Source organism: Dryobates pubescens, chromosome 18 (genome assembly GCF_014839835.1).
Source record: "Dryobates pubescens isolate bDryPub1 chromosome 18, bDryPub1.pri, whole genome shotgun sequence".
Lineage (NCBI taxonomy): Eukaryota > Metazoa > Chordata > Aves > Piciformes > Picidae > Dryobates > Dryobates pubescens.
Window position 1 is genome coordinate 7,897,369 of NC_071629.1, and position 14,320 is coordinate 7,911,688.

Consider the following 14,320-nt stretch of genomic DNA (forward strand, 5'->3'; position numbering starts at 1 on the left):
TCTCTGTACAGAGAAAATTTCAAAACACGTCACTCAGCCCAAGAAACAAGCTGACGCTCTGCCTAGTTATTTTTAAATTTGGGTCTTCACAAACAGAATATCTAACAGACTTCTTGGTTTGTTATGCCACTCACTGGCCTCAACTCTATAGCACCATTTAGCAATGAGCTTCACTGTCACTCCTGTTACCTGCCATGTTGTACTACCTGCAACCTTCATGACAGGCTGTATGTATGCAGTTGAAGCAGCTTCAACTATAGGTTTAAGCAAAATCATTTTATTTTGGTATAATGAATTAGCAGGTTTACACTGCATGTGTTTTGCTACCTACCACATATGAGCTATGGAGTTCTAACTCTTTGTGTTGCTCTAATTTGATTCCAAATAAACATGAAGTCCTACGTCCCTAACACAATGAGGAAAGAAAGGTACTCAGTGAAATGGTAACAGTAACAGGAGCTGAATTCTAACTCTCACTTTCCACTACAATCCTTGAGTTGCATGTGCAAAAACCTGCCTTATGCTCAAAAGAGACTCCTTCAATCATGCTCAAATTAGCATGACTGTCCTATAGTATCTGAGATGCTGCCAATAATCATCTGAAGTTAGATCCCAAGGCATTGAGATCACCTTACAATTTTGACTCCATGTGCCTCAAACTTGGCTTCAGTATTGTTTATAAACTTCAAGGCATAGATATCAGCCTGCCAAAGTCTCTGTCAACCTATGTCCTTCTGTTGAGAAAGCACTCAATACTGTCTCAGGGAATGCTGACAGCTCCCTAGAAAGCATTAGTGTTTGGTAGCTTTTGTTCTCTTTCATTTGTCTTTGCTGATGAAGTATCCTGTTCTACTCATTGGTTTCCACAAGTACTATACTCAGCTGCAAGGTCTCTTAGCTACACTTTGTTCTGTGTAAAGTTCAACAAGTATGAAAAGTGACAATCTGATTCTCTATTTTTCACTCCCTTCACCAGCAACTTTTTCTTCCACCTTCTATTTGATTAACGGTCTTGCTCAGACTCGTAACTCCTTCTCATGTTCTGGCAGAAGTTTGTCAGATGTCAGAATCATATAGCTTCCATTGCTTATGCTTTATACTTTTTCTCTAAAACCATTTTGCCTACTCATATTGCAAACAGTTTGGAGCCAGCACAAGCCTGACTGTACCATGCCAACCAAGTAACCTCTCACTCTAGGCTCTATCCAATACAGTAATGCAGTAAATGTAGTAAGAGGAAACTGCAGTGAAAATCGCTGGGGAATCTGGTTGCTAGACAACTGAAAGAACAAAAGAGAAAATAAAAGTAATACATTTGCAGGTAAAGTTCAAAGAAATCTGAAACAGATTTCTTTAAAAGCAAAGTCAAAATGGAATAGTAGACCAAACAAAGCAGCAGAAATCAAGAACCTGGCAAAGAGTTCAAGAGAAGTCAGTATTTAAACTTGATACATTTGTTAAAATCTCATATTCTTGAAGATATTCTGAACTCTGTACTGACTACTTACATTTCTTTGATTCTTCCAATTACTTTATTTCTATGGCTCTTATATCCTTCTTACCTAGCAGGGCTTGTTGTTTTCTCATGAGTTCTCTTTTCTAAGCCACTACCTCAACCACACACTCAGAAAATCAAGTTTTCTGGTGTAATAAAAGAGATTTTGGTGTGACCAGCTCAGCAAAGGACCATCACCCATACCACAGAATTCTCTTATGTACTTCACAGGAATGATTGCACCTTCAGGAAGGATCAAAAAGATCAACCAACACTGTCCTTAAGACAAAAGAATCTCAGATATAGATGTAGTCTTTAAAGTGAAATCTCAAACTGCTAGAAAAACTTGGGATAGAGAGAAAGGAATCTTGATTACTACTTTTTAAATGGCAAAATCTAAACAGGAGTAGTCTAAAAGAGCTGGGCTTTACCAGTATGTGTTAAACCTGAACAATACAGGCTGGCTGCAACAGTGCTGTTAATATAACCATTCTTATTAGCACATTTTTACCACAGGAAACAAAACGTTACTGTTTCCAATCACTATCATATTGAATAGTATTTTCAATATGATAATTCCAAGCACATTTCCTCTTGCAGCTATTTTATTACATTTCATACAGAGAATGTTTATAAAATTATCACACTTACTGTTATTATTATAGCCTCTGGTTCAGGAACCAAACTCTAATAAAAAAAAAATAAATCTGTTTTATATTTCTTAGACCTGACAGGGATAAAACCTTCCTGTGTTTAGCCTCTGTTATCAAAGCTCACAGTGGAAAGTGACCAAAACCCCATAAATTAATCCATGTCCTAAAATAATCCCCAAACATCCATGGATCAATCACCCCTAGCCTATCAAAGGGGACAAAAATACCTTCAGCATTGCTTCTGAAGAAGCTCTAATTACTCTGTTTCATGTGAGTGAAAGATTAGAAGGCTCATGTCATATTTTAGGAAAAATAGAAAAACAAATGGAATAATCACTTGTTAATGACAGGCTTTCGCACCAAGATAGGAAAACTAACGTTTTTTGCACTATGGTGCATCTGAAAGTATGGTGTGATGAGAAGAAAATTAAAAAGGAACTACAGTAAGCTGTTCTGTTTTATTGTACTGACCAAAAAAAATATTTAATCCTGTTTTGCAGCTAAAAAAAATTCTCTTCTTTTTAGCTTTGCACAAGAATAGCTGATCAAGGAAGCAGTCCTAGTAGATAGCAAACAACTGTAATGGAATATAAATTTCCCAGAAAATCATTTGACAGTCTTCTTTATAGTAACTGGAGAGTTTAAAATGAGTTCCTATTATTCTTTCATTAAGACTGGCATTTGATAAGCACTCATATTTCAAGAGACAGAGAATACTGCTTAGGAAGCAAGGTTTCATGTTTTGACAGACATGCTGCTGTATTGGTCACCTTAGATAAAATCTTAATGATGATTGATTTAGCATAGATGAAGTAAAGGTTTCAGGGAGCTCAGGTTTTCATTAGCATATATATATATATCTAACAACAGCAATTGAAGAATGCTATTCTTATTTTCTTTATGGGTATAAATTCAGATCCTAAAAACAAAACAACACATTTTAAAACCCCAACAAACAAATGAAAATCCAACAGTTTAAGTTATGTTCTTTTATGTGATAAAGTTTGATATTTTGCTACCTGTTTTCTCAGAGTCTTTCTAGTTTCCATCAAAATAATTGGGAGATTTGCCTTCATTTCTGTGGTGACTGAATAGAAACTTCAATTGTCGAGAGCCTGGAATGGTACAGCATGTGCTTCAGCCTCTAAGATAGCTGGGAAATGTCTCTTACTGGTGACCAAGAAGGATACTTCTCCCCTCACTGTGTACTTAATTTAGACTGAAAATAGTATTGAAAAGAACCTCAGTTGTACTTCCTTATTTATGTTCTTAATGCCCTAAATCATTTTTATTTCCACATAGATGCTCACAGTTTTCCTTGGAACACTCTTGCTCTGTTCTGGTGTACAATTTTGTTATCCAGAGAGGCACGTAGAGCCTCTTAATCACTTTTTTCTCACAAATCACCTTTTTTCTGTGAATGACTTATTTTAATCATTCATGTTGGGAAGCTGTCAAAGCTAAATCAAATCAAGTGAACACATCACTACTTACTATATACACAAGCACTGCTAAGATTTGATAGATCTGTTTCACACACAAAGCACTGTTGGGTCTACCTTGTTATTCAGATAACAAATAAAACTGTTCTTGAATTTAACAGGAATCATTCTTACTTGATAGTCATTTTACTGGAGCACTTAATTAAGATTTCTGGCCTATTACAATAGACCTGAGCAATGAAGGAGAAAGATGCTACACCACACAGCCTGCCTGTGCACTTGCTGTTCTCCACAAGGCTCACACTTGGCTTTTCCTCCTGTCCTCCCCCATGTTCTTGCAGGACAGAGGGCAGGGAGAAAGTGGAAAAAGGCTTTATGCCATTGCCCTGTTCCGTGTGTATACTGACTTTTTCAGCTCATACAGCTTCACCATCAATATGCTGTTGGCTCATAAAGCAGCTTGCTCACCAGTAATTCTCTTCATATCCAGGATCATACTTTCATCTGCTTCAATGACAACTTCTCCTTGGCCTTTCACCCTCCTCTCAATTGCATCATCCCAAACAGAATTTCTTAATTCTTCTTCCTGTCTTCTCTACAAAACTCTTACTATTATTTTGATAATGAAGTCATCTTTCCTAGTGCTTTAGCCCAGAGGCTGAGATTTATTTATTTTTTTCGTCCAATCAATAAGAAATAGTTGAGAAATTATCTGATAACAATATTGTTTCATAACTTCTCATGTAACCACAGTCCTACTGTTCTTTCTTGGGCTGTTGTGAAAAGCATAATGGATTTCCAATGGACCTAAATCTTTGACTAGCTCTATTTTCTTCTCTTTCATAACTGACATATTGATAGCCTTTACAGTTTACTGTAGAGAATTTTGTGTTTATACCATTTGTAAGCTGCTTTACATGAAACTGCCACACTACTTCATTAAGACAAATTCCTTCAGGATTTAAGATGTCTATCACCATAATGTCATATAAGAAGAGTTGGTTTCTTGTGATTATGACTAATAATGTTTGTCTCTTTCTGGTGAGTGTTAGTCATTTCAGAGACATTTTCCTTCTATGTGGAGATGCTTTTTCTCAGCGGTTGATTAACTATGCCTTTTGTTATTTTATCTCTCTCTGTTCACCAGCTACCTTCTGGCAATACCCACCATCCCCATAAAGCCTATGTGGCAGAACCTGTTGCCACATTACAACCTTTCCATGGTATAGTTTCCAACTCAGAGATCTGCTGCAATGCACTCCATAGCAGGTGAGACTTAACAAGGAACTGAAATAGTCAATAAAGCAGAAAAATACTGTCTCCTAAGCTTTATTTTTAACCACAGATGTGGCATTTTAATATTTAATGAAAACTGGCCACATGGACATCACTTCTTGTTCCATCAAATAGCATGAATATCTGAACATGCTTGATGTGCAGAATTACTGCATCATTACAGAATCATAGAATAATTCAGGTCAGATGTTATATATGAAGGTCATACAGTGGCAATGGTGTTTGCAGCTGGGCAACTTAGGTCCTGAAGACTTAAGTGGTCAATGGCAGCAGGAATTTTGATGTCACTAAAACTAGTCACTAGTACTAGTGGAGTACTTCTGTTCAGCAGAGCACTTCACCACACCTCACTATCTGTGGTGTGCTTTATTTTGTTATACAGAGTGAGAAAATAACTTGTGATTCCTAGTGATGACATTATATGGCACCAGCCCAAGCTGTCATTTTACATACAGACTAGGTGATGCCAATTAGCCTATGCTCTCCAGCAACCAACAGAAAAACAGCCAACAGCAACTGGTGCAAAGGCACATCTCTACAAGAACAGCCATGTCTTTCACTCACTGAAATCTGTAACTTTCCTTCCACAGTTGAAACAGTTCTTCTACCAACTCCCAGATTCAGCAATGTCTGTTGCTCCAAGAGATTCAGAGAGTGCTCATTAAAAACAAAATTACACTTCTTTTTTCCATCTCTTCAGAAAAATGTTACATGTACAAAAGGAAAAATGATGCACTCACTGAATGATGCCTCTTTAAAATGTAAATCAATAATCCTGTCTGACATCAAAACACTAGAGTTCTGCCAAATCTTTCAGAGAGGTGTATTTTGCTAATCTAACTTGGTACAGGACTAAATGTTTTGACAATGACATTAACAAAAGCTGGAGAAGTATAAAGTGGAGAGACAAATGATTTTTTTTCCAAAACATATGATAGCAACAAGCAAAAAGGACCACCCAATCATCTATGTAGTCTCATGGGGCAGCTAGGGGACCAAACACCATGTTGTGCCCATGGCATTGAGCCCATCACACAAGTTGGGATGCAAGAGCCTTTCAAAATGTATTTTCAAAAACAGAACAAACAATCACAGGCTTTTGCCTGCAGTAGAATGTATAAATACGGGAATGAAATAGCAGTGAAGCTAATTTATACCTTATTGATGAACATACTATATAAGTTTGGGGCTGAACTCCCTTCAGGCACAATGCCATCATTTATAAAGGAAATACTTTTAATTACATTCAATTAAGCCCAGCAGTGCTTCTGCTTGCTGTGTGGCATTTTCCACAGTGACAGGGTAAAGACCAGTCGATGGAGTCAAATACTTTATTGATATTTACACATACAAGAACCCAGCTTCCTACTAACTTGATGATATATCTGCATGAGAACACTATCTTTCTACAGTAATGACCTAATCTTTTCTGTTGTTTTGCAAAGACAGACTTTTACAACTTGCCATTAAAATGAAGTTTTAAAGTTTTGAATAATTTTCCATTCATTGTTTGATACTCCTAGATCTTTATATGCTTTTTTATATTAAATTAGAGGGCATGTTCCTTTAGCAACCTTCCATTTAATATGATATTTTTGCTGAAAATTCCATTTGATTTGGCTCAGCAATACATTATTGGAGCTTTTTAAGGAGTAAAGAGCGTAGCACCTAAGTCCTTCCTTTAGAATAAAAACATTTAGCTGACTTTTCATAATAATCCAAGAGAGCACAACCTCACTCTCCACTTTCAGTACACATTATTTTCTTTGAAAGTCTGTGAAAATTAACTCAGCTGAAAGGCACAGAACCAGTGAAGCAGACTAGGTATAGTCTAGTTACAGGGTTCATAAGGGAACATCATGATTCAATGCATGTACCACATAAGTGTTTCACAGTCTTCTCAGTAAATGAAAGTAGTGGAAGAACAATCTAGATCATGGTATACAAGGCAGTTTTCAAAATTAGAATACATTTAGCAATAATAAAAAACGATCCCTTAAAAGTGTTTAAGTTTACTACTAACAAAATACAATAACAAAAGGCATGTCTCATTTGGTTCAAATATGGTGCCTGGGTTCATGTGGAAAGAAAAAAATTAGCCCTAACATAGTCTGTAGCCAGTATTTATGGAGCTGATAATACATCTTATTTCAAAATCACAGTGAAATGTGCAAGTTTTCTTAAAGCATAATTAAATACACGGCACACATCAGTACTCCGAAGACAAATCTTTATCATCGCGTTGGCCAAGCGACAAACAAATTATCCTTGGGCGCCCTCTTGTGGTAAAATCTGTTTATTGCATTTAAAATCTCCTTGGTGTTCAAGTAATCTTCAATGTAATCTGCCCGCAAACATTATCTGCAGTTTGTGAAGATACAAAAAAAAAAAAAAAAAAAAAAAAGCAAGTTACTATTTCATCATTTTTGAAGCCCACGGGGGGGGGGGGGGGGGAAAAAAGTAAAGCTAAAAGTATAGCTATGCCAAACATTCCCAGGACAGAAAGCTATAGATGTTATGTCAAAGACTCTTTTCAGAGTAATAAAGAATAAAATGTGAGCTATTGAGACAAAAATATCAGCTATGTTAGCTTAAAAACAAACAAACAAAAAAAACCCCAATAAACCAGAAATCAGGACTAAAAGATTATCATTACAGGCTGACTGATTCCTTTGTTTTCTTGTTTGTTTGGTTGGGTTTTTTCCCACACTATTTACTTGTTGCCACAGTATAAGATTCTAGCATTGATTTCTATAACAATTTAGTGGAAAAACGCAAATGTTTTAAGTTATATATGCTTGCAAGAGGAAGTTAAATATTACAAGATGTCCACATTTTATATAGTACTTCCATAGATCTCCCTATTAGGGTCAATAAAAATAACACTAACCTATATAAATATATCAGTGTGTATAGCATGCATGGTCTTTGAAAGAAATCTCTTGCTGCCCAACACTCTGGGAAGCTCTGCTATGGATTGGAAAGAGTCATGTGATCCTTTCAGTGAAAAGTGCCTTAAAAGAGGCAGTAATCAACTTGCATAAATTTCTGTATCCTGATTGTACAGAGTAAAAGCACTGATGATCTTCATCTGATTTACCATGGTTGCTTTCTGTGTTATAGAATCAGATGTGAAGTACTCTAGAAATGTCTGTCCACTGAACAAAGATGTTCAAGATTGACCCCTATAAGCTCATGAATTCCACCTTTGACATAGATATTGATGAATACTGCCCTTTAACAAATAACAGGAGCTGGCTGAAAACTCAGAAAAGACTCATAATGTAGAGTTCATCCAACCAAAAGTAGATGTCTACAGTGTAGCTGTCCTCAACTGAATTGTCATTTAAGGTTCTGCTTACGGCCACTGAAATGTAGGGCTCTACTTGCCTCACTCTCAAGATAGCTAAGTGAATCACAACCATTTTGATGCCAGTAACTTTTGGATATGATTCTCATTCTATGAACCAAAGACATCACTGCCAAGTTAACTCCTGATGCACCAATCTCTTCTCTTCTAAGTGGCAACATTAGTGCCTACACTCATGAAGATCACAAGGTTTATAGCTTCCAGGGTTATAAACTACCAAATGCTTTATGTTCATACTAAAACTCACTTAGCTGAAGCTAAGTGAATCTGTATGGATTACCATACAGATTCATACACAGCTGTGCAGCATGCATAGTGTAGGAGGGCATCTGCAGTTTCATGGTTATGAATGCTGTTTGACCACATGAGAAAAAAGAAAACATTTCTCTTGCATTGCACTCTGACCAGATGAACTCCCACATTTTCTGTCATTTTTACTGGCTTAATGAATTCATTTTCAAGTCCCACTTAATCCAGGTAATCCTTTCACTTTCATCTTAAATGTGATTTGGTTAATAATTAGAAATAACATAAAAACTGAATACGTTAACCTGCAGCCTTACACATAAATGTGAGTGTTGTCTATTACTGTGGACTGTTTACAATAGCAAGATACTTCTGCAGATGAAATAACATACACTCAGAATAGAATAGAATAGAATTTAAAAATACATCTTTTCAGAAGATTATAATTTTGTAACTTAAACAGTTTAATGATTTTCTGAAGTTTAGATTCCAGTGCTTACTTCTTTAACTCTTCTCTGTGAAACTGAGAAACTTCTGTACTGTAGGTGCAAAGTAGACTTAAATCCCTCAGGCTTCCTTCCATATTCAGGTCAGGAAGACACAGTATACTGTAGAAACTGAAAACCACTAGTGGAAACATATATCTACATTACAGCAGAATCTGTGACAAAATGAACCTTGGATGTCTATCTATTCCAAACTTAATATACAGAAAACTATACCCTTGGGGGAGGAGAAGGTGGAGTAATGACTTACAAAAGGAACAGTCAAGCTTAATCAAAAGTCAGTAATTATGATAAAAAATCAATAGAGATTAGTTGGCTTTTCTCCCTGATATATTTTACAGGATCAAAGATTACCCATCAGTCTAATACATATAATGAAGGATTTGGGGTTTAATGATTTTACAGTATTCAGTTTTGTCTTTTGGTAATGGTTACACTTTCATTGCCTTTCCATGTGAATGCTGCCTTTTGAAATATTTAATTGTGACTCCCAGATAAAGTCCACATTAGCTATTCAAAGAACTGAATGAACACGCATCACATAATCTGATTTCTTGTAAACATACAGTAAGACTTGCAAATCCTCCCTGGTTTAGTTCAGCTTCTCTTCACAAGTTCTGGGAATACCTGCTGTTCTACACCCTGATTTGGATATCTGTAATTTGTGGGCATCACTTTAATCAAGGCCAAGGTAACAAAACCACAATACTTTAGCTATATTCAACCTTCAGCCATTATTGATTAATCAGAAAGCAACATTGTCTATGAAGTGACTCGTGTTCATATCTCTATTGTTTGTAACTGCTTCTTCCAGTTTCTGACCTGATTATTAAAACATGACCATTGCACTTAAATTACTGAAAGGAACTTTATTGAGACTACATTGTAAACCAAGAAGAAAAGAGCATCTGACCACCTTTAAACTGGTGTGATAGTCTCCTGCTCTGAAACTTTAAGCTACAGTTATAAACTCACATCAGTTGGAACTATTCAGTCCAATTCAAGTAACTCAAAATCCTATGTATCTCAGATGAATGCAAAGTCTTTTGTTTTTTCAGTATTGAATACAGTGCCAGAAATACAACATACATACTGTGGCTACCAGGTTTAGATGGAAATACCTAAGTCTAAATATCATCTGTATGACGTGCTGAAAACCATAACGTAGAGGAAAAGAAGACTTCAAGGAGATGCTTCTGTCTGAAGAGATGTACAAAAAAAACCCAGTAGATACACATTTGAAAGGTTGAATTAAGAACTCTATGAACCTTGATAAGACTAAGACTGGTGCTGGGAAAGGCTGAGCTGCTGCTGTTGTGGAAGGCTGGTGTTGACAGCTACATTTTTAAATGTTTAAGTCCTTCAATGTAGTGAATCAAAGCTATTGGTGAAGATTAATCGACAATGAACTGGAACACCTAAGATACAAACCCTAGGAAAATAGTAGTTAAACTGGTGATCAAGGATACATGGTTCTGAGATGTCCTTTGCTTTCTGTCTGTCAGCTTTCCTAAGGAGGACATGATGGCAGGAGGCCTTTTTCTTACATTCTTTACAAATATCTAAGAAAGCATTTGAATAAATCCATTTGTGAATAAAAGTCAAAGTTGGTTGCTGGGTTTTATTTCACTATTTTGATGATGAAAACAGGTATCCCAAAGACCTCAGACTGCCTTCCAGTCAGCAGATTAATCTGCAAACACCAAGCAGTATAGATCTGAGCAAGAAACAGAAGCACCGAGCATCTGTAGGACCAAACCCAAGACCTGGCACATGTGGAGTTGAGATTGTTGGAGACTATGAAATAATTCAGAATTCCATAGCAACTGCATAATGTAGCTGAACACTAAAACAATATATAAGAAGTCTAACATTTAAGTGAAATAACATTTTACTTTTATAGTGTCATTGCATTTTAAATATACAAATATTTAAAAGGACCCAGTTTACTCTAAGCTTAAGAATTAGCTAATTCATGAACACACTTCAGAAAGGATAGACAGTTCAATCTAAGGACAGTTCAATCTGAAGACAGCTCAAAGTAAAATAGCAAAACCAATAAGTATTTTGAAAAATAAGAGGAAAGATTAAGGGTCAGTCAGCAGAAAAACTAGAGAATGTGCTCAAGAAATATGCAAATTCCCTTACTAAGTAAACAAGGATTAGAATATTCACTAGTCCAGACAAAATTGAGAGCATAATGTCAGGGAATACTTGGGGCAAACAATCAATGCAAAACAAAAATATTCAGCTACGTTTGTTTTGGAAATCACAGTATCACAGTATCACTAAGGTTGGAAGAGACCTCGAGGATCATCGAGTCCAACCTGTCTCCACAGACCTCATCTCTCCTGGTAGACAGCTGAAATTTTGAGTTGAATCATGTGTATGTTTTAAAAAATTTATTTCTAACATGAACAAGTGAAAATGAGAATATTATTATTATTATTATTATTATTATTATTATTATTATTATTATTATTATTATTATTATTATTATTATTATGTTTGTTGAGACTCTGCAATATCTGCATTCCAATGTGGTTTTATTATCACATAAACCTTGTATCTCTGCTCCTTGTCTTTACATTTTTCCTCCTTCAGTCCTCTCAGGCAAGTCAGTTCTCTACCTCTTTAATGAGCACAGTGAGGCTGTCAAACTGAATCAGTAGATTTAGCTTTCATCATACTGAAGAATAAGTACCCAAAGCTGATGCAAAGAGAATCAAACACCTTCCCTTAAAGGTACACTGCATACCAATCATACTATTAAAATTTACTTCAACGCTGTGAACGCATACAATAAAGATCACAATAAGTAGGTGACTGCATAGCATACAGGAATTATTGCAGGCAACTCAATCTCTCCTTGCTGGAGCGTGTCCAGAAAAGGGCAACAAGGTTGGTGAGGGGCTTGGAGCACAAGCCCTATGAGGAGAGATTGAGGGAGCTGGAGTTGCTTGGCCTGGAGAGGAGGAGACTCAGGGGTGACCTTATTGCTCTCTACAACTACTTGAAAGGGGGTTGTAGTGAGGCGGAGGTTGGTCTCTTCTCCCAGGCAACCAGTACCAGAACAAGAAGGCACAGTCTCAGGCTGCGTCAGGGGAGGTTTAAGCTGGAGGTTAGGAGGAAGTTTTACACAGAGAGTGATTGCCCACTGGAATGGGCTGCCTGAGGAGGTGGTGGGGTCGCCGTCGCTGGGGGTGTTCAGGGCAAGGCTTGACAGGATGATGGTTCCATGGTTTAGTTGATTGGGTAGTGTTGGATGATAGGTTGGACATGATGATCTCGAAGGTCTCTTCCAACCTGGTTTATTCTATTCTATTATTTAAAAAAAAAAAAAATTAAAAAAAAAAACCTGGTGGTTTATATGACATGCCAAACTACTTTAAAGGGAAGGATGACATCATAGGCTTACTAATTTCAGGAGTTTTGAGCAATAGGTGCAGAATTTCAGCCTACAATTTACATAAGGAAAGCACCACACATTTATAAGGAGAAATGACAGCCATGGTTAACACAGTGCAATTGTGATTTTTGAAGATAAAAGGTATAAATTTTTTCTTCCTCTTTTCTTTGTAGTTGTGGCGGGGAGAGAGATCAAGTAAGAAAATCATGTTAATGCTTGCGCACGTCTAATTGAAGGCTGAGCAGCATACTTCCAGTTGGAAGTCCTTCATCACTCTTTAAAACCATTCACCACCCGATTCTACAGTCAACTATATACACGGTGTAACACCTTGCGGCCAGAAAGCTTTAGGAGTTGAAACATGCCTGACTGTTCAAATGTCACTAAAACAATGTGTGTGTGCTACACGGAGAACTTGTTAGCTTGTTGAACAAAGCTCAACTCTCTCATGAAAAGTTAGAGGGACTAGCGCATCAGTCTTCCAGGCCAACAGGCCTGTTCATCTTGTATTCCTTCCTTACGAGATGCTCAGCTCTTCAGCATTGCCACCACCGCCCGTGCACCCCGGAGTACGGTCACTATCCGCGCCCGCCTCGCCCCTCTGCAGAGCTTGGCGGAGCAGGCCCCGAGCCCGACCCCTCCCCGCTCAGACAGCGCTGTGCAGCTCGATTGGTCAGCGGGGAAGTCATTCAGGCGCGCGCCAGCAGTGGAGGCGGGCCCTTATCCGCAACTTCCGGGTTCGATCGCCCCCTTGCTGCTGCGGCTGCGCGCGCGATCCGGCCGTTAGGCGGTGGGTGAGCGGCGCGTGCTGGCCGGGGCCAGCTCCTCGCCCCGCCTTCCCCGCCACGGTCCGTCACGTGACGCGGACTTAGCGTTGACATTCGAAACGGGCCCCCCACGGCCCCCCTGACCCGCGCGCGCCGCCCGGCGGTGACCGTTTCGGTTTCATTTCCGGGCGGCCGAGGGCGAGAGCGGCGGCGCGGAGCGGCCCTGCAGCGCCCCCCCCGCAGTGCCCCCTCCGCGGCCCCACCCCCTCGGGCTCGGAGTGAACCGAGGTTCCCCTTCCCCTCCCCCGCGCCGGCACACACACCCCTCCTCCTCCTCCTCCTCCTCTTCTTCTCCCCCCTTCTGCGCTGAGAGAGAGAAAGGAAAGGGAGGAGGCGCCGGGCCTGGGTCTCCCGCTCCGAGCCGCCGCGGCACAACATGGAGGAGCTGGTGGTGGAGGTGCGGGGCTCCAACGGGGCCTTCTACAAGGTACCGGGTGCTTGCGGCTGGGTCGGGCTGGGCCTCAGGGGAGGGAGTGGGGCCTGGGACGGGAGGAGGAGGAGGCGGCGGCGGTGGCGGCTCCTCCTCCCCGCTCTGAGGGAAAGCGGAGGCCTCGGGGCAGGAAGGAGGAGGAAGAGTGGGGCAGGGGTGGAGGCCTCGGCGGCTCCTTCTCGGTGTCTTGAGAGAGGCAGCTGGGTCTCTGGGGCAAGAAGAGCCAGGGGCCGTCACCGCCCCGGGGCTGAGCGAACTTGAGGCCTGATGAGGTGGGAGAGAGAGAAGATAAGAGAGGGCCCCGGCGACGAGGAGGCCTTGGGCCTTCCCCCTATTGTGGGAAGGTTTGGCCCTCGCGCTGCCGATGGTTGAGAAGGCGAGGAGAGCCCTGGGCCGCCTTCTCCTTGGCGCTGAGGCGAGGATCAGAGCTGGGGATGGGGCATTAATTACTAAATCCTCAGCTCTTGTCGCTACTTAAAGAAAGTCTTTCTTGCTCTCTAGGTTCCCAGGAGAGCTGCACTGCTAGTGCACGGCGTTTAAGGCGGGGGAGGGGGGACCCTTGATAAATACGCGTTCGTAATAAAACGCTGCCGTGGATTCCTGCTGTTAATGCCATGGCAGGGGACACTGCCTACTGATATTAAAG

At 39.7% G+C, this 14,320-nt stretch overlaps 1 protein-coding gene across 4 annotated transcripts in view; it reads left to right on the top strand.

Moving 5' to 3' along the window:
- The first annotated feature begins 13,237 nt into the window (after nucleotides 1-13,237).
- FMR1 (fragile X messenger ribonucleoprotein 1) overlaps nucleotides 13,238-14,320 on the top strand; it is a 29,299-nt gene continuing 28,216 nt past the window's right edge. For 2 of the 4 annotated variants that reach the window (XM_054169359.1, XM_054169360.1), the window contains exon 1: nucleotides 13,238-13,671. In XM_054169359.1, coding sequence (XP_054025334.1) covers nucleotides 13,621-13,671 — 51 coding nt within the window. In that variant the 5' untranslated portion in view covers nucleotides 13,238-13,620. The remainder of the gene's footprint in view (nucleotides 13,672-14,320) is intronic. The other 2 variants (XM_054169358.1, XM_054169361.1) reach the window with 2 other exon arrangements.